The sequence below is a fragment of the Ctenopharyngodon idella genome, chromosome 15 (assembly GCF_019924925.1).
Source record: "Ctenopharyngodon idella isolate HZGC_01 chromosome 15, HZGC01, whole genome shotgun sequence".
Taxonomy (NCBI): Eukaryota; Metazoa; Chordata; class Actinopteri; order Cypriniformes; family Xenocyprididae; genus Ctenopharyngodon; species Ctenopharyngodon idella.
Window position 1 is genome coordinate 19,820,404 of NC_067234.1, and position 18,547 is coordinate 19,838,950.

At 36.2% G+C, this 18,547-nt stretch overlaps 3 protein-coding genes across 3 annotated transcripts; 1 reads left to right on the plus strand and 2 right to left on the minus strand.

Annotated features, from left to right (window-relative positions):
* Window positions 1-241: 241 nt before the first annotated feature.
* On the minus strand, window positions 242-11,179 carry rab30 (RAB30, member RAS oncogene family). Its single transcript, XM_051863214.1, has 5 exons — window positions 10,996-11,179; window positions 9,662-9,760; window positions 9,447-9,530; window positions 7,335-7,518; window positions 242-4,305 (listed from the first exon to the last, which is right to left on the minus strand). Exons 2-5 carry the CDS (start codon window positions 9,752-9,754, stop codon window positions 4,055-4,057), a joined length of 612 nt encoding a protein of 203 aa, XP_051719174.1. The 5' UTR covers window positions 9,755-9,760; window positions 10,996-11,179; the 3' UTR covers window positions 242-4,054.
* A 1,760-nt stretch (window positions 11,180-12,939) lies between these two features.
* On the plus strand, window positions 12,940-15,171 carry ndufc2 (NADH:ubiquinone oxidoreductase subunit C2). Its single transcript, XM_051863410.1, has 3 exons — window positions 12,940-13,194; window positions 14,701-14,844; window positions 14,988-15,171. Exons 1-3 carry the CDS (start codon window positions 13,056-13,058, stop codon window positions 15,035-15,037), a joined length of 333 nt encoding a protein of 110 aa, XP_051719370.1. The 5' UTR covers window positions 12,940-13,055; the 3' UTR covers window positions 15,038-15,171.
* Window positions 15,172-17,735: 2,564 nt separating this feature from the next.
* Window positions 17,736-18,347, minus strand: thrsp (thyroid hormone responsive). The gene has a single exon (XM_051863409.1). It carries the CDS (start codon window positions 18,261-18,263, stop codon window positions 17,847-17,849), a length of 417 nt encoding a protein of 138 aa, XP_051719369.1. The 5' UTR covers window positions 18,264-18,347; the 3' UTR covers window positions 17,736-17,846.
* Between the last annotated feature and the right edge of the window lie 200 nt (window positions 18,348-18,547).

Sequence of the window (18,547 nt, forward strand, 5' to 3'; positions counted from 1 at the left end):
TGCCTCATGGTCATTGTAGTTTCTTGTTATTCTTCACCCCCTTACGAAAGCAATAACCATATTTTAAAGTTACTACTGTAAAATCATGATACATTTATATGGTATCCCTCTAATATATATATATATAAAATAGAATTTTTTATAATATTATAATGTAACTTAGATTTACCAATTTATTTTTGTAAAGAACATTTAATCAACAAAAATGTTTTACTTGTTCCCACAATGACAACACAGATAGTGTCATAACCATGTTTATTTGGAGAAATGTATTAACTTGCAGTCTATACGCTGAGAATTAAAACACAAAGTTACACAAACAGAATTGCTCAAGAAAACATATTCGCAATACTAAATTGCTGCAGTCGTGGGGTTTGTCTCTTTATGATAAATGTATCACAGATGATGCATCACAACTTATATACCGAAAGCACATAAATGTACAGCGAAAGAATTGCGTTTCATCTTCACTAGACAAAAGACTGTTACTCCTTGATGAATATTGTCTTTACATAATGACATGGACATAATAACATTGTCCATACAGAAAAATTAAGCGCTTAGTAATACAACTTATACTGGAAATTATGGCCTTTAACATAGAAAAGAAATTATTCTAGAGAGTTCCATTGGTACACAATGCAACACATTACAATATGGCAAGTATCTGTAAAACAAAACTAGACAAAAATACCTGACAGCGAAAATACTGTGCATGGCACGTCATGTAACATAGAAAGAAAACAGTTTATACAAAACTAGAAAAGGTTATCACTTTAAAATAAAATGTTAATAGAAAAGCTTAATATCATATAAGCAGCTATGCGTAAATATGAGGAAAATGCATTATACTGAAAAATAATTGGTAACAACCAAAATAAAAAAAAATAAAAAAAGGTAAATCAATTGGTCCTCAAGTTAAACATTGTTTAGTGTTGGATTTTGCTGAGCGTTTAATAAAATCATTTTAATCAAAATCATTGAATCATCGTTATTACCAAGCACGCGGCATCTAAAACCTTAGATGTAATTCCATCAATTTTGTTAAAAAAAAAAAAGGAAAGGAAACAGCTCTGTAGCAGCAAGTAAAATACTGACAGTCTATAAAAGAGGAGATTCACAGTTCCATTGTAATGACACAGGTGCAAACAACCTTACAGCACAGCCAAGGTTGGAGGTACAAGTTCCAACTGTTTAAAAGTCATTAAAATGCACAACACAGTTCCAGAACAGAAATCAGAATCACTGCATCACACTGTTAAACAACTCCATCGCCTTCTCCTCCATATAATGCACTGAAACACAAAGACCATTTGTGCAAGAACTCACTGAAACATCTATGGAATACATGATATCTCTCATTCACACAAAAACTACACACTCACACTGTTCTCTTGGCCTCTCAGGTGCCAAAAGCTTTAAACATCGCTACGGTTATTACAATACTAAAGCTGGACTAAATTAACTACAAAGCATCCTGGTATATTTCAGTTCTTGTAATATGTAATAATGCGTAAGAGGACAGAATATCTCCAAATGGGAATCAGGAGTATTCCTAGGAAAAACAAACTATTAATATGGAATGAAATAAGCATTTTAGACAGTGCATTATAACATTTAAGTTTTAGCATATAATGTGCAAAGCCACTAAAAATGTCTGGACCGGTAGATCTCATAAAACCTGTCAAGAACACGCCATTCAAATGTTTGAGGTCGGTAAGATTTTGTAATGTTTCTGAGTCTCTTGTGCTCATCAGGGCTGTGTTTTACTGTTTGAATATATTTTAAAATGTAATTTATTCCTGTGATGCAAAGCTGAATTACTCCAGTCTTCAGTGTCACATGATCCTTCAGATATCATTCTAATATGCTGATTTGCTGCTCAAAACAGTTGTGCTGCTTAACATTTGTGATACATATTTTTCTGGAGTCTTTGATGAATACAAAAAGATCAAAAGTGCATTTATTTGAAATAGAAATCTAAATGTCTTTACCGTCACTTTTTATCAATTTAATGCATCCTTGCTGAATAAAAGCATTAAAGGTGCATTGTGTAAATTTTAGCGGCATCTAGCGGTGAGGTCGCGAACTGCAACTAACGGCGCGCACCCCTCTCTTTCAAGGAAGTTACGGTGGCCATCTGGTCTAAAGAACACAAAGATGCCGTCGATTGAGACAGCAGAATAGCTGTGTGAAGCAATGAGGTTTCTTCTTACTTCTAACAAAGAACGGTCTGCTTCTAATAAACTAGACGACTACTACTACTAAGTGCGAATTCAACGTAATGACGATGCAAGCTGCCTCTAAAAACACGAACGATTTAGAAGAACAGCAACATAGTGACGAAACGCGCTCTGGAGAGTGTTTGTCCGTTTAGGGCTGCTGTAGAAACATGCCGGCGCATAATGGCGACTTGTCATGGAGGGGGACCCGCGGTGTATGGAGATAGATATGGCTCATTCTAAGGTAATAAAAACCTAACGGCTCATTATATAAGGTCTTTATGCACCACTGAAAACATAGTTATGTATATTATATTGCATTTCTGTCAATAGATCCTCCCAAATTTTACACATTGCACCTTTTCTTTTATTTTTTTAAACAAATCTTACTGATCCCAAAATTTTGAACGGTTGTGTATTTCACTTCGAAATCTTAATCATAATTTTGCAAAGAAAATGTTTGTGAACAATAACATTTTTACAGTGTGCTTAATTTCCATTAAAAATTATGCACATTTTCCCTACCTATTCTAGTGACTGTAATGCAAAAGAAAAAAACACCCTTTAAAGTATGCATATGTTAGGGTAGAATATGTCGTACTGTGAAAAAAATAATACAAATAAAATTATATATATAGCTGTCTGGACAATTACTGTATTGAGAATCTAATGAGAATTATTTTTAAAGTAATGAAAACAAATAAACTCAAAAATAATATATCCAGACCAATATATTGACATGATTTGAGACATTTTTGGGAGAAATATGACCCAAACATGAGATTCCCCGGGGTGCTATGTAATGTATGTTGACAGGATGGAAATGGCAGAGGCACATTGGGTTTTTGCTGTGACTTATCAAAATGACATGGCCTTCATTGAGTATTAACAGCCAGACTTTCATCTGAGCAGTAAGGGAATTTTATATTCTCCGCCTAATAAATGAGGGTGTTTTACTTCGCATCTTCCTGTCACAGATTATTGAAGGTAGCTGGCTGTCTGTTTGCATTGTTGACTTCTTCATTAAAAAAAAGCATGCATAAGCAACCTCAAACTATCTCGCAAGCAATCATCAAGAAGTGCATTTTGTGCGAGTAATAAATGTGCACGTCAACACACCAGTTTTGTGGCAATGGGTCTTAAAGGAGCAGTTCACCCTAAAATGAAAATTCTGTCAGCATTTACTCAACCTCATTTCATTCCAAACCGTAAGCATCATATGGCTTCAGAAGACTTGAAATATAGCGCACAAGTCATATGGACTGCTTTGGTCACTGTATGCTTTCATTCGGGAAGGGAGCAGCGTGAACATTCTTCAAAACATCTTCTTTTGTGTTCCACAGAAGAAAGTAAGTAATAAGGGTTTGGGATGACATGAGGGTGAATAAATGATGACAGAATGTTCATTTTTTTGGATGAACTAGTCCTTCAAGTGGGTGAGATTAGGGCTGAAAACAAATCTCTAATATGACAAATACATTGGCTCTCAAGTCAGCAGGGAAATCCCAACTGTTGCATTGTATAGAAGTGTAGAAAATCTCATTGTCTGACCTACTAGCAAGCATTATTGTGTAACGAGGCCCTTTTTCTGGTCCAAAAGCATCTAGAAGCTTCAGACCCACCTCTTTAAAAGCAGCATCATCTTGTTATCATGTTTTTCCCGAATACAAGTTTTAAAATACCCAGGGATTTAAGAAGGGTAAAAGAAGTAGACGTCAACAACAGTGGCAAAGTGGAACCACTGCAACTACGTAGTGGTCTCCAACAATACAACCACTTTGTATGCAATCCATGTTGCGTCCTCCTCAGCCAGACATGGAGGCCAAGTCTACTTAGTTCATGCTGCAACAACTCAAGTAATTGATGTTTTTCCCTTCTCCAGGCATGGGGGTGGAGTCGTTGTTGTCCAATGTGTTTTGCTTGGCCTCGCGGATCAGTTCGCAGGCCAGATCCAGAAAGAGCTTCTCCACGTTGTCCGATTCTTTGGCGGAGGTCTCCAGGTACAGCATGCTCTGTGCCTCCGCAAACTCCTCCGCTCTCTGCCGAAGGACTTCTCGCTTATCGGCCAAGTCTATCTTATTCCCTGTAAACAACAATAGCAGTAAATAGGGCTCAAATAATCTGGTGACAAGGACATTCAACATACTGTATGTTGACAGCTAAAAGGTCTAATGTAAGCAAGTCAGTTTGTTCTGTGTTAACAAGCTGTTTGCTTATTCAACAGCTCCAAAAACGTATTAAATGTTGATAGACAGTTTCCTACATCTGCATGAGAACCTTAACCAGCAAGTATACGAAACTTTACTGATAAACTTTTTTGTAAATCACAGATGTTATGAAACTATCAGCATTAAAATCGAGGTGAAACGGAAGTAGCAATGTAGAGAATTGATTCTATAGTATTGTTGACTGGATTTTGAGTTGTGGAGAAATCGAGGCAAAAGTGTGTGAGGTCATGACAAACAAATTAATGCAGTGGTTAAATCATGTTTTTTTTTTTTCCATTTGCGATGCCTGGCAGAAGTTAAAGGTACACTAACTGTTTTTGTTCAAAATTAAGAACATTTAAATAATGAGTTCAAAACATGTTTTTGTCTTACCCTGATTCACTATGGTAAGCCTATTATAAGTGTTTATATTTTAGATGTTGCAGGATGTTTTTCATGGGATATTGTGTACGTACGTTACTCGCCATATCTGTAAATAGAGAAAAGTTGCTCCGGCTACTTTGACACATATATGGTAGTGTTGTCAAAAGTACCGACCGCGATACCAAGTCGGTACTGAAATTTTAAAAATGTGACGCTTTCAGCACTGTTGAGCAGATTCGTAATCACCTCTTATTGGCCACTGTGTTGACGCGCTCATCAGATATGTCTTTGATTGGCTACAATGATCAACGCTTCAAAAACATGTTGTAAATAGACATCAATGACGCTCTTTACCGAGTGCTTAGAGAGATACACACTGGAGCATTTGAAACATTTGAAAGGCGTCTATCAGCGGACCGGTCCACTGATATGATGCCTACTTTCAATACTCCCACTTTCAAAACGCTTTTAAATTCAAACAATTCTGTGTGCTTTCAAACACTCCCATGCATTGATCATTGTAGCCAATCACAGACATATCAGATGAGCACGTCAACACAATGGCCAATCAGAAGTGTTTACAAGATGCCATCACTCAACAGCTCTCAAAGCATCACATTTTTAAAATTTCAGTACCGACTTGGTATCGCGGTCAGTATTTTTGATAACATTGGTGTATGGTGTGGGAGTGGCAAAGATTAGTTATCACAATGAGTGAGAAACATTGACACAGAGCCACTAAATCTCCAAACTCGGGAATCACGCCGAACAGAGTAGAGTCTGCTGGCAAAAAGATAACAGACAGACAGAGCTCGTAATAAAACAAGAATCAACATTGATTTGGCTTTTCAGAGATGACGAGAACTGAGACATCTGAAATGTTGTAAAAGCGATGCAGAGATTTTATTTTTTTTTATTACTCAGGCGATTATAAGTTATTTTATTGAACAGATAAATTGTCATATGTAGCTCTCTAACAGAGTTCATTGTAAAGCATCATCGATTATGAAGGGTCATATTCGCAGTCACACAGTGGGCCCTATCATATACCCGGCACAATGCAACGCAAGTGTTTTTTGCTAGTTTCAGCCTGACGCAGTTATCATTTTCACATCCAGCGCCACGTTGTTTAAATAGCAAATGCACTCACGCCCATCTGTTCGCCCATGGATGTGCTGGTCTGAAAACGAGGTGTGTTCAGGCGCATTGTTGCTATTTTGAGGCAACTGAAAAAGACTGTGACATTGACCAACAAAAACCTGGTCTAAAGTCAATGGCACAGTATTTTTTTTGTTATTTAAAGGGTGCGTTAGTAATATGCGCCTACAGGTGGGTGCACAACATGTGTACACTCTGCTTATTACACACACAGGGACACGCAGCAGCACACAAACATGCCAAATATTAAAAAAAGGATTACAATGTAAAAGATTATTATTGTGTACATAAAGACAAAAAATGCCTACATGTCATAATGGATAGTAATTGGATGCATCAGAATTACCTATGTGCAGTAATGACGAATGAAATTGGCTAATTATTTGACCAATCGTGGCAATCCTAGGCCTGGGCGATAAAACGGTATCGATATTTATCGACGGTACGTCTTAATCGATAACGATAGAATTTTTTTTTCGATATAACTCTGATGATTAACTCTGATAAATGGTATAAACGGTAATAATAATAAAGATAATAATAATAATATTAAGAACAAGACATATGATTGTTATCGTTATTATTATTGAAAGCACAGCCATTGTGCATCTCTGAGCAACACTCATAAGTGTTTCATTACTAAATGAATCTGTGTTTTTGAATGAATCGGGTGAGTCGCTGATTCAATGGCTCATTGATAAAGAGCCATTGATGATTATTTATTTGATTAATTATTTGATGATTAAATATTAGGAGGTCATTTTTTTTTTTTTATAATTCAAGGGTTCACCAAAACATTAAAAAAAATTCTGTCATCGATTACTCATCTTCATGTTGTTCCAAACCCATAAGAGTTTCGTTCATCTTCGAAACACAAATGCAAATGTTTTTAATGAAATCTGAGATATTTCTGTCTCTTCATTGAAAGTCTATTTACTCAAAACTTTCATAACATTCAAAACGTTCATAAAGATTGTAAATTAAATCCAAACGAATCGAGCGGTTTAATTCAAGGCTTCTGAAGATATGCTTTTCGAAAAGCATAAAATGAAAAACATTTGATCGAGGTTTATTCAAGGTTTATAAAATTGTTTGTCAATACACCAGTAAACAATAAGCTTACTGTACTTGTGTGCTCCTCAACTGAAATTTCTAAAATTAGCCTGTGGTCTATTGTGTAGGACAGTTAATCTGATAATCCTAAAGAAACATGACCTTTGACGTTAGACCGTGTGTAACACATGACATTAATTTTAAAATGTATATCATCATTCTATATACTGTAGCTGAGAAAGAACGACTAAAAGACAAATACAATTTTTTTGAATTAGAAAAATTATTTTATTGAAGCTCAAATACTCACCTACTAAGATTGTCACCACTTGGTTGTTGGCATACTGCTCGATCTCCCTCAGCCACTCAGGAAGGCACCGGAAGGAATCTTCACAGGTGATGTCGTAGGTGAGAATGAGGGCGTTGGCACTGCGGTAGTAACTCTGGGTAATTGAGCGGAACCTCTCCTGCCCGGCTGTGTCCCAGATCTGGAGCTGTGGGGATGAGCGGATCAAATAATCAGTGAAGTCACTTAGCACGTTTAGCAGAACCCAACACAAAGTGAAGCTTTCAGTCCATTTCATTAGCAGGAAGTGGAGTGAAACGTGGAATAATGCTCAGTGGTGCCTATAGATGCAAAAACACATGCTAAATCAGTCACAGTGTTCCAGTGGACTAAACTGATGCTTTCAACAAATCAACTCCATGTTTGGTCATATTTCTACTTTAAAAAAAAGAAATGATTGATTGTCTATTTTTACCAAGTGCAAATAGCAGAGACTATTTACACTAACTCCACCCAAATATACCCATATTTTTCTGAATATAAGTCACGTTTTTTTATAAATGTGTTTAATGCAACTGACATCAAGCATGCAAAACATGCGCAAAGAGAGGAACGTGAGCCCAGGTTTATTTGTATAGCGCATTTCTCACATGCTAGGTTCAGTTTCACTTTAAATAAATTTGTTTAGACTTGGTATTATATAATATAAGTTGTTTATTATGAATGCCAATATAATTTATGTTTGTTTTATACTCATGTTTTTTATTCCTGTTCTGTTCTGAAATTAAAATGTGACATACACTGATGCAAACTTCCCCCCAAATTCCATTTTATTTTTTTTTCCAAATTTCATTTTTTCTGTTTTAATTATTCTGGATTCCATTTTAATTTTTTTTTTATTCCTTTTAAATGGTTATATTACATTTTTGTAATCAAAAAGCATATCTAATTAAGTGAAATAATGAAACATACAATTTAACAACAGTTTATTAAAAGTATGAAACATGGAAGACAATTTGTGATTACTCATTTAATAAAGTTTTTATAATAATTTGTTATTATTATTATTAGTATGTGTTAGTATTATTATTAAATTGAGACATAGCTAAATTCTACTGTACAAAAGTAATATATTTCTGTCACAATTTATTTTAGTTAAACCAAACATTTTGACGGTTTGCCGTGAAGACCTTTGAAGTTCTGTGTGTTTATGATATGACAATAGTTTTTCTCAAATGAAACGGCAAAATGTTCATGAAGTGACTCTCAGAGCGGTTCTGGAGATGGTTCATGCATTCATGTCCTCGTATAGTGAGGAGGCAGAGGCTGAAAACACTGCTAGCATCACACGTGCCTCAGTGTGTGTGTGGGAAATGAAACCGCGCATCTGCGCCATTCATTCACACAGAACATGCAGGATTCATATTTATATAGTCTTTTTGCGGTTTAATATTCACAGACACTAGTCTATATCGTGATTTGATTTAAGTGTACTGACCTACTTTTTATATATTCATAAAAAAAATTGACAAATTCCGTGACATTCCACGTTATACAGTAAATTCCGTTTTTATGACTGGATTCTGCAATTCCGCCCACGTTTTCTGCATCGCGGAAATCATAGGGCCCTACTTATGTCACTCTCAAAATCTGCCAACAGACTTGTCAATGGATAATCATTAAAAAACAAGTTATTTATTATTATTGTTATTATTGTTGTGAATATGTGAATAAAAGCCTAAATTCCATCTGTTCATCAGATAAAGCAATTGAGTCTCTTCAGAAAATTTGGATTCATATGGATTAGTTTTACGATCTTTTTATGAACTTTTTGAAGCATCAAAGTGTCAGTTGTGTAGCTGTCAATGGAGGGACAGACACCTTTCAGATTTCATCAAAAATACCTTCATTTGTGTTCTGAAGATGAATGAAAGTCTTACGGGTTTGGAACGATATGAGGGTGAGTAATTAATGACAGAATTTTCATTTTTGTGTGAACTATCCCTTTAATACAAAATAAACTCTGAAAACTAAACTAAAATATATATTTCACTTTTCACATTTCTTTATAAATAAGCAATAAACACTTTATTTCAAATTAATTCCCACAGTTGTCTCAAAATGAGTCACACCCACCTTCACCTTCACTCCTTTTATTTCCACAGTCTTGATCATAAAATCGACTCCAATGGTGGCGCCTTGTCCAGGAGGAAACAGCCCCTAAACAATGCAAGATATAGAAGTTTAAATGCAATGATTATTATGAAATTATAATTATCAAGGACTGTCAATTCTGTAGACACACTGCAAACCTCTAGTGCTGCTGCATTACAGGAAATTATTCCACACACCTGAGTGAAGCGTCGGACGAGGCAGGTTTTGCCCACTCCTGCATTTCCTATCAGCACAATTTTGAATAAGTAGTCATAATCCTCCATGCTCATGCTCAGCTGAGGGAACGTGAATTAAGACAGAGAAAGAGAGAGACAGATAATATGTGGGTGTTAAAAACTGCAATGCAAAATACACACGGCTGAAAAGCATCCTTCTGATAAAACCCTGTTTGAAGTAACAGAGCCTCGGCAGCCCTTACAGAACAAACATTTCAATGACACCAGTGATGCATTACTGAGAACAAACGAGGGAATAAACTACGCCTGATGTCTCTGGGGACCATTTTTTTTGCTTTCCATTCTTTAATTTATTAGATCAACAGTGCCTCTGTATTTCACCACACACATTAGCTGTGTTTGTTTCTAAAGTGTTGCTATAGGGGAAGCTGCTATGCATGTGCTCAAGCACTGCTGTTGCCAAGGCCTATGGCAGGATGCTGAGAGGAGCGCAATAAAGACACAAGGAATAAAGAGCAACTCCCAGAGGCCTGTCAACACACATGCATGCAGGCAAACACTCCTTCAACAGCTAATTAAGAATGACGCTGGACATAAGCATATGCAACTTAAAAGAAATACAACTGAAAATGTGCATAAACTCCCTTTAAAAAACATCACCACTGCAAAAAAACTTCATCTCACATTTATTTTGAATGTAATTAATATTTATAAAATAAACAATATATAATTAAGACAATTATTAGTTGAGTTTGTGATCAGAGTCTTTATGCACACAATTTATGGCATATACATATTTGTGTTGTTTTATAGCCATTCATTTGCATTGAAAATGTTGTTTAACCCACATAATGCAACAGCATGAGCACTTTTTACTCTCATATCATAGAATGAATAACAAAAATATATTTCATTTTGATTCAGAAATAAATGTTGAAAATAGGTAAACTATAACTTTACTATTCCTTTACATAACATATTAAACATTATCACACTAATTATGTAGGGAAAAATCTATATAAAAATAAAGAATATTAAATCACAGAACAGAAAAATACTTTACTGAACCCCACTCGTTATAGATGATCTGCAATAGATCTCCAAGCAGAAAAATGAAATCTGATATGCAATATATCTCTGAGCAGAGGAGAAGGAGAAAAGACACAGACGTGGCCTAAATCATGTTTTTTTTTTCTATTAAGACCCTTTATAAATAGTGAAAACTACGCATTTTATTTTATGATGAAATAAAATCAGCAGGCACAATGTTCTCCATTAGCTATAGCAGGATGCTCTGCACATTAAAGGTCACATTAAATCATATTTACACTCACCAAACACAGGGGATTCACCCCACTGCTTCTATTATTCCGAATGCATTCAGTCTTTTCTTCAGGCTCTTAATCTAAACGATAATAGCAATCGTGCAACGCCAACAGCAACCTCGGCAGATTTTCGGCTCCAGTGTTGCACAATGATCGCAGAGTTTCCTCGGTTTTTTGATAATGACGTCATGCTGCTTCCCTAGTGGAAGCCCGAGTCCGGAAAAAACCGCCGCTGCATTCTGGGATTTGGAGTTCTACTGCTACCCGCAGCGACTGTGCTTGATTAAACTGTGAAAATAGCAAAACAGAATTGCAGAAAAACTAATAAGTCGATTTTTTTGATCTATGAAAGCTTGTTTCCACCAAGGGATGTTTAAAAGCCTTACTGAAAATTCTTATCTCACAATTCTGACCATTTTCTCACAACTGCGAGTTTATATCTCACAATTGCAAGGTATAAATTCGTACTTCGTGTGCGCACAATTTACTAATTTGTTCCCTTGATTTACTAAATCATGCGCACGATTTACTATTTCGTTCCCTCGATTTATAAATCATGTGCATGATTTATAAATCGAGGGAACGAAATAGTAGCCTAAATCATGCGCACGTTTTAGTAAATCGAAGGAACGAAATAGTAAATCTTGCACACATTTTAGTAAATCGAGGGAACGAATTAATAAATCGTACGCACGATTTAGCCTACTATTTTTTCCTGCATGTCATGTCCGGGGCTCCGTAGAATTCTAACACTACATCCAAAAATCGAATACTTCTCTACTATATAGTACGTGAAAAACAGCATGCGAACAGAGTAGTGTGAAAAATACCGTTTTTTGTCATGATTTGAGCGTTTAGAAACAAAATTTATGAAACAGTTGTTGTCAGATTTCGTTGGTGATTTCAAATATGAAATTTAATCGAAAGCTTGGCAAACAGCTTTGGAGAATTTGATGTTTTCCCATTCAAACTGATAGGAGCTGCACTTGCATGCTCGAGAGGCGTTTCAAAGATGGCCGCCGAGTGAAATTACTTCTTAAAGGGACTTTGGTAATATGTCCGAATTCATAGTATTCGAAAAACAGTAGGCGAAAAGTACCAGATGACTTCCGGTAAGATTCTGAAGTGAGCATACGATGGACACTTTACTATCCCATGAGGCCATTTGTGAAAGGAGTTGAAGGGATGTAATGTAACGGTAGGTCATGTGACAGTAACAACATGGCAGATCCGAATTAATTCATAGACTAGGCCTACTACATGCATTCGTACTATGTAGAAAATACTTTTTCAACAGTCGTGAAGCAGATTTAAATTCAAATGTAGTGTCTACTCAACACAGTATGCGATTTCAGATGCAGCGTGAGTTTACTTCAGAATTGTGAGAAAAAAAGTCCAAATTGTGAGATATAAACCCAGAATTGTGAGAGAAAATTTCACAATTACCTTTTTAGTCACTTATTAATTTAATCCGTGGCGGAAACAAGCTTCCGTAGGCTGCATCCGAAATTGCATACTCGAGTAGGTACTTATTTTGAAGTAATTACTTCACGACTGCTAAAAAAAAAGTACATTCTATATAGTATGAATGTGTGTAGTATGAATGTAATCCGGACGTACTACATTTACCATATTGTCATTATCATGTGACCTACCAGTGTCAGTTGTACCTTCACTGCCATTCACAAATCTTCTCCCGAATCTCACCAGAAGTGTTAGGTCTTCCGAATACTTTGTGCCTACTCTTTTATGATTAGCTACTGTGAATTCAGACATACTTCTTTGGTCACAGATGTTGTGGAACCACATAGCATCACTAATTTTACAATATCTTTCTATGGCAGAAGTAGTAAGAGTAGTATGCTAGTATGCGGTTCCAAATTCAGCTATACTGTTAGTAGGGAAGTATGCGATTTCGGATGCAGCCCACTCCGGAACACTTGTAATTCGTAATTTGTTTCTCCCCGGACCGGTTTTCATTTCCGCCTAAACATTGCCCTTGGTTTCCTCTAGGAGGTGATATGGAAAGTTAAGTGTTCTGACTTCAGAAAAGCCTGTTGTCTGGGAACATGGGGCTTCTGCCTGATGAAGCGAAACGTCTGTCTCCTCCGGGGATCGTTAACAGAAATTCGGTGTGGCTCGGGCTGTGCGGCTGGGCGTCCGCGATGCTGCACAACAGCTTGAACCGCAGGCCTGCACTCAAAGCCGGTGAGAATATATATGTGCACCAATGCAATTCTAATAAATCATACTGTAACAAACACATTGTGATTTGATTGAATAGTAATTACAAATGAATGCGTTCCTGGCTGATTTGACTTGCAGCCCTTACACAAATGAACTGTGGTGGTTCAGACATGGAGGTAGTTTGACATATACAAGGTACTGAATGAACACCACATTCATATACCTTGTTATTTACATGGTACCGTGTCAAAAAAATAAAACAAACATGTTTACTGTGACATTTTTATTACCGAGACCCGTGGAATTACTTTTGCGCCCGTTCTTATCACCTCAGCCAATAATATTGCTTGTGACTGTATCTAATTTGCATTTTGGCACTATATATCGAGTCCATTTATTTGCTTAAATGTTAAAATGTGATGATTTGTGAAATTGATGCAACAGTTATACCAGCTTTAAAGTCCGCATGAAACTGAAGTTGCGACAGTCATTTTTCTTTACTGTGACATATATCTGAGTGAAACTTTTGCAAACAAGAAAAAAAATGTAGGGTGGGACTTGATTTTTTTTTCCATGGGGAATTGATTGATTAGGAATTTTCCATTTTGATTTTATGGTGACTTAAAGGGTTAGTCTACCCAAAAATGAAAATTCTGTCATTTATTACTCACCCTCGTGCCGTTCCACACCCGTAAGATCTTCGTTGATCTTCGGAACACAAATTAAGATATTTTTGTTTAAATCCGATGGCTCCGTGAGGCCTACATAGCCAGCAATGACATTTCCTCTCTCAAGATCCATAAAGGTACTAAAAACATATTTAAATCAGTTCATGTGAGTACAGTGGTTCAATATTAATATTATAAAGCGACGAGAATATTTTTGGTGTGCCAAAAAAAACAAAATAACGACTTATTTAGTGATGGCTGATTTCAAAACACTGCTTAAGGAAGATCGCGTGTCAAACCGCCAAACTGCTGAAATCACGTGATTTTGGTGCTCCGAACTGCGGATTCGACACGCTGATTCATTACGCTCCGAAGCTTCCTGAAGCAGTGTTTTGAAATCGGCCATCACTAAATAATTTATTTTGTTTTTTTTGGCGCACCAAAAATATTCTCGTTGCTTTATAATATTAATATTGAACCACTGTACTCATATGAACTGATTTAAATATGTTTTTAGTACCTTTATGGATCTTGAGAGAGGAAATGTCGTTGCTCCCTATGTAGGCCTCACGGAGCCATCGGATTTAAACAAAAATATCTCAATTTGCGTTTCGAAGATTAACGAAGGTCTTACGGGTGTGGAACGGCATGAGGGTGAGTAATAAATGACAGAATTTTCATTTTTGGGTGAACTAACCCTTTAATACATATTAAAAAAATGTGCCTTGTACCAGTAAAGTTAACAGAATTTGAATGAAAATTAAACATCAATAAACAGCAAGCATGTAAAACAGTCATTGATTTATGCAAACATCTTGTGCAGTGCTTTGATTTTCTGCTGGGGTTTTTTTATATACAGGTGTTCACCGCCAAGCACTATTCATAACCGTTGGATGGTTCATTGGCTATCATCTCACAAAGTATGAGAATTACAAATATGCCACATTGGACAGGGACATGAATGAGTACATGCGGCTGCATCCTGAGGAGTTTCAAGAAAAAGGTAACACCACATGGAAATCCAGCCGCATTAGTGTGTTACTTTCTGCCACATTAGTGTGTTTTCTTCAAATATTTAAATGACTGTGTATGTTGCCACAATACTTTCATTCCTTTTAACTTTTTCATTTCTCTTTCTCAAACCAGAACGGAAGACATTTGCTGAAATTGTGGAGCCATTTAATCCAATCCGTTGAATGGATTTAGTCGTCACAAGGAACATGAAGACTATAGTTGAAAATCTGGTTTAACAGGCTTTTCTGTTATAAATACTCTTATATTGATTTATCAAGTTGTGTACTCAATGTCATTAAACTATTTAAAAAGAAAATCTGATTTCTTTATTTGGGCTTTCATTTGTTTTCCAATGCACATGCAGTTTTTACATAATCAGATTAGTTTGATTTTAGGGACAGTCAACACAAAATGAAAACATTATTTACCAACCCTCAAAAAACAAGATTAACTGCACTTCAAAATGTATAATCTGTGGAAGATGTGACATAAGGGTGATTAAATGATGGCAGATTTTTTTTGGGTGAACTGTTCCTTTCACAGTTTAAATTTTTAATACATGAATGTAGGATACTGATACTGATTATGTAGTTGAAGCCTTTTAAAGTGTGTATGTCATAATGTCAGACATATTGCATCAATCAAGGACATACTGGTCACCAGAATCCCTGAAATGACCTTTCAAATGATTGTGACACGACTGTCAATAGACCATTTGGGAGCAGACGTTACAGTTACATCACTGCAGCTGCTTGCACATTGTGGGGGCAGAAAAACGGTCAGACAAACTAATGAAACCTGTGACAATTAAAACACGAATTTGATGTAAACAACAGATCTACATAATATTCACATAAGCAGTTCATAGGGGACATAATGTATATTAGCCCTACAGTTACAGCATGAAGTCATTTTTAACATTTTACATAGATAACATTTAAACCTGTAACATTTTAATTTCACAGTTCGGACTTTATACCTCGCAATTGTGAGTTTATATCACAATTCTGAGAAAATTTCAGAATTGCGAGATCGACTCACAATTCTAAGGGGAAAAGCAGAATATCAAGTTTATATCTCGCAAGTCGCAATTCTGATTTTTCTTCTCTGATATAAATTCGGAATTGCGAGAGAAAAAAAAAAGAATTGTGAGATATAAACTTGAAATGACCTTTTTTAATCTTTCATTCCATGGCTTCTGTAGACTGCTACTGCAGAACTGCCATTTTCTGCCACCAAGTAGGCTCCGCCCACAAAACACATCATCACCCAAATGGTCTATGACAGGGCTGTCCAAACTCGTTCCTGGAGGGCCACTGTCCTGCCAAGTTTAGCTCCAACTTGCCTCAACACACTTGACTGGAAGTTTCGATGCCCAGTAAGACCTTGATTAGCTGGTTCAGGTGTGTTTAACTGGGGTTGGAGCTAAACTTTGCAGGACAGTGGCCCTCCAGGAGCAGGATTGGACACCCCTAGACTCTATGACATTTGAGTCTGTTCTTTCATGTCATGCATAAAATTTATTTTCTGATATTTTTTTAACTGATATGCTTTTAAAGAGACATGAGTTGTCTAAGAAAATGTACACAATGCCCATAAATTAAAATCATAAGTATTTTAAACTGTTGTTCATTTGTCCCTAAGAGGTTGGACATTTTTCATCTAATATTTCATTGATTTTGTTTAACAAATGGTTAAACTTATTTACCCGAGCTTGATCAAAATAATTTTTCAAATGTTTTACATCACCGTATCATAACATATCATTTGATTTTCTGAATTGTATGATGTCCAAAAGGCACAGAATTCCAGGAATGACCCAAATGATTTCAGATAGACTTTGGCATGGATATCGTACAGATAGCACATCTTATGCAACAATGCACAATCCCAGGAGTTTTGCAACAGATTCAGTTGCTCTTGGTTTGCTTTGGAAGGTTTCATCTATTTCTCATGTGCCATAAATTCACAGATAGAAACAAGATCATTCCAGTAAACTGAGATTATTACAGGACTTTGTATGAAGTGTGTACTTTAGGGTTATTATCATTAATCAAACCTGAAACTATATGGTTAAATTAAATAAAGCTATAAATATTAGATGGAAAACCTAAACTGAAATAAAAAAAATTGAAAATGTAGCCTTGGCAACTAAAAAAAAGGTTGAAGAAAAAAAAATCAAACCTAAATAATAATATTTAAAAAATAAAAAAATAGTAGTTATAATAAAATGGCAAAATCATAGCAAATTTACTAAAAAATAAAAATAAAAGCTATTTATAAAAACTATAATAGGATATAAATAATACTAAAAAGCACTGGTGTATATACAGTAATTTTGCAAAATTGTCTTTTATTGGCTTATATTTGTTGCATCTAAGTGATGATTTCACTAGCACATGTATTGGTTATTAAGGCTGACATGACACATGAAGTCATATATGTAATATATACACAGTAATTTTGCAATATTGACATGAATTGTCTTTTATTGGCTTATATTTGTTGCAACTCTGTAATAATTTCACTAGCACATGTATTGGTTATCATGGCTGACATGACACATGAAGTCAAATATGTAATATATGAAATACAAATGATGTACAATTATGTCTTCTGAAGCTCTTTAATAAGTGTTTCCATTATCTTGATTACAAAATTGTGTTTATTAAAAATGAATGACAACTTATTATTCTGCAACCTCTCATATTTAAGGGAAACAGTTATTTTTTTAGATGAATAGTTCACTAATAATAATTACTAAACTAATATCACACAGCCAAATGTAATAGATGAAAAAATAACAGAACTGTTAGGAGACATTTAAATTATTTAAATATTAAAGAAGAAATTCTTTTAAATAAAATTCTAAAACAAAAATTATTTTTCTAGACTTTTTATTGCATGTCACTCAGATAGTGACAAGGATGTAAACAGCTTTCCAGGTAATTGCTTCCACTTCAAGATGGATTCTTCAAGATGTGCTGAATCCTAATGGCTGACCCCAATGATGTCCAAGTATTTCTCAGTCAAGTTCTGGGACTTCTTTGCGAGCGTAGCCATGACTGTGAACAGGCCTCCCAGATGGAAGTGGAAAAGTGCCTCAGGTTGGGCCTCCAGCAGGGGCTCCAGGCCTTTGTGCAGGTCGGCTTGACTCTTAGCCTTGGCGTCGTCATGGGGGATGAGGCCGCTCTCCACCGTGTTCTTGATGGCTTTCAGCATAAGGTAGTACTCGTACAGGTCCATGCTGTTGTCTGCGGCCTCGCAGTCCGCAGCCTCGTCGTACGGCACATCCCTCAGGAGGCTGGGAAGCAGGATGGTCTGCTCCATATCACGCACCACTGAGCTGTAGCGCCTCAGGGCCAGCTGAAGGGAGCTTCGGCTGAGCTTAGTGTCGGCAGACTGCATGGTTTCTCCGGTGGGTTTCAGACTGAGCGTCTCTTGGTAAGATGGTAAAGTTGCCGGGGCCTGGATGCAGTGAAGGATCTGGAGAAACAGGCTCTTTTTATAGTGTGTCTAGGGGACAGTTATGCAACACAGTGGCCTGATCTGGCTACAGCTAAAGCATCCCCTTGAGCTAACACACCCCTCCCTAAAGTTTATTTCTTCACAGCATGACATTGTGGCTGCCATGCTGAGACCAAGCAGTTTACAGAAGGACACTGACCCCCAAAATGGTGGTGTACATCAGA

What these genes read in the sequence shown, in the direction of transcription:
- ndufc2 (XM_051863410.1), top strand. Translation starts at nt 13,056, where the DNA reads ATGGGGCTTCTGCCTGATGAAGCGAAACGTCTGTCTCCTCCGGGGATC. An exon ending in CAGGCCTGCACTCAAAGCCG is followed by an intron (nt 13,195 to 14,700) that starts GTGAGAATATAT and finishes TTTTATATACAG; the next exon opens with GTGTTCACCGCCAAGCACTA. An exon ending in TGAGGAGTTTCAAGAAAAAG is followed by an intron (nt 14,845 to 14,987) that starts GTAACACCACAT and finishes TTCTCAAACCAG; the next exon opens with AACGGAAGACATTTGCTGAA.
- thrsp (XM_051863409.1), bottom strand. Translation starts at nt 18,263, where the DNA reads ATGCAGTCTGCCGACACTAAGCTCAGCCGAAGCTCCCTTCAGCTGGCC.
- rab30 (XM_051863214.1), bottom strand. Translation starts at nt 9,754, where the DNA reads ATGAGCATGGAGGATTATGACTACTTATTCAAAATTGTGCTGATAGGA. An exon ending in TCGTCCGACGCTTCACTCAG is followed by an intron (nt 9,531 to 9,661) that starts GTGTGTGGAATA and finishes TGCATTGTTTAG; the next exon opens with GGGCTGTTTCCTCCTGGACA. An exon ending in AGTGGTGACAATCTTAGTAG is followed by an intron (nt 4,306 to 7,334) that starts GTGAGTATTTGA and finishes TGTTGTTTACAG; the next exon opens with GGAATAAGATAGACTTGGCC.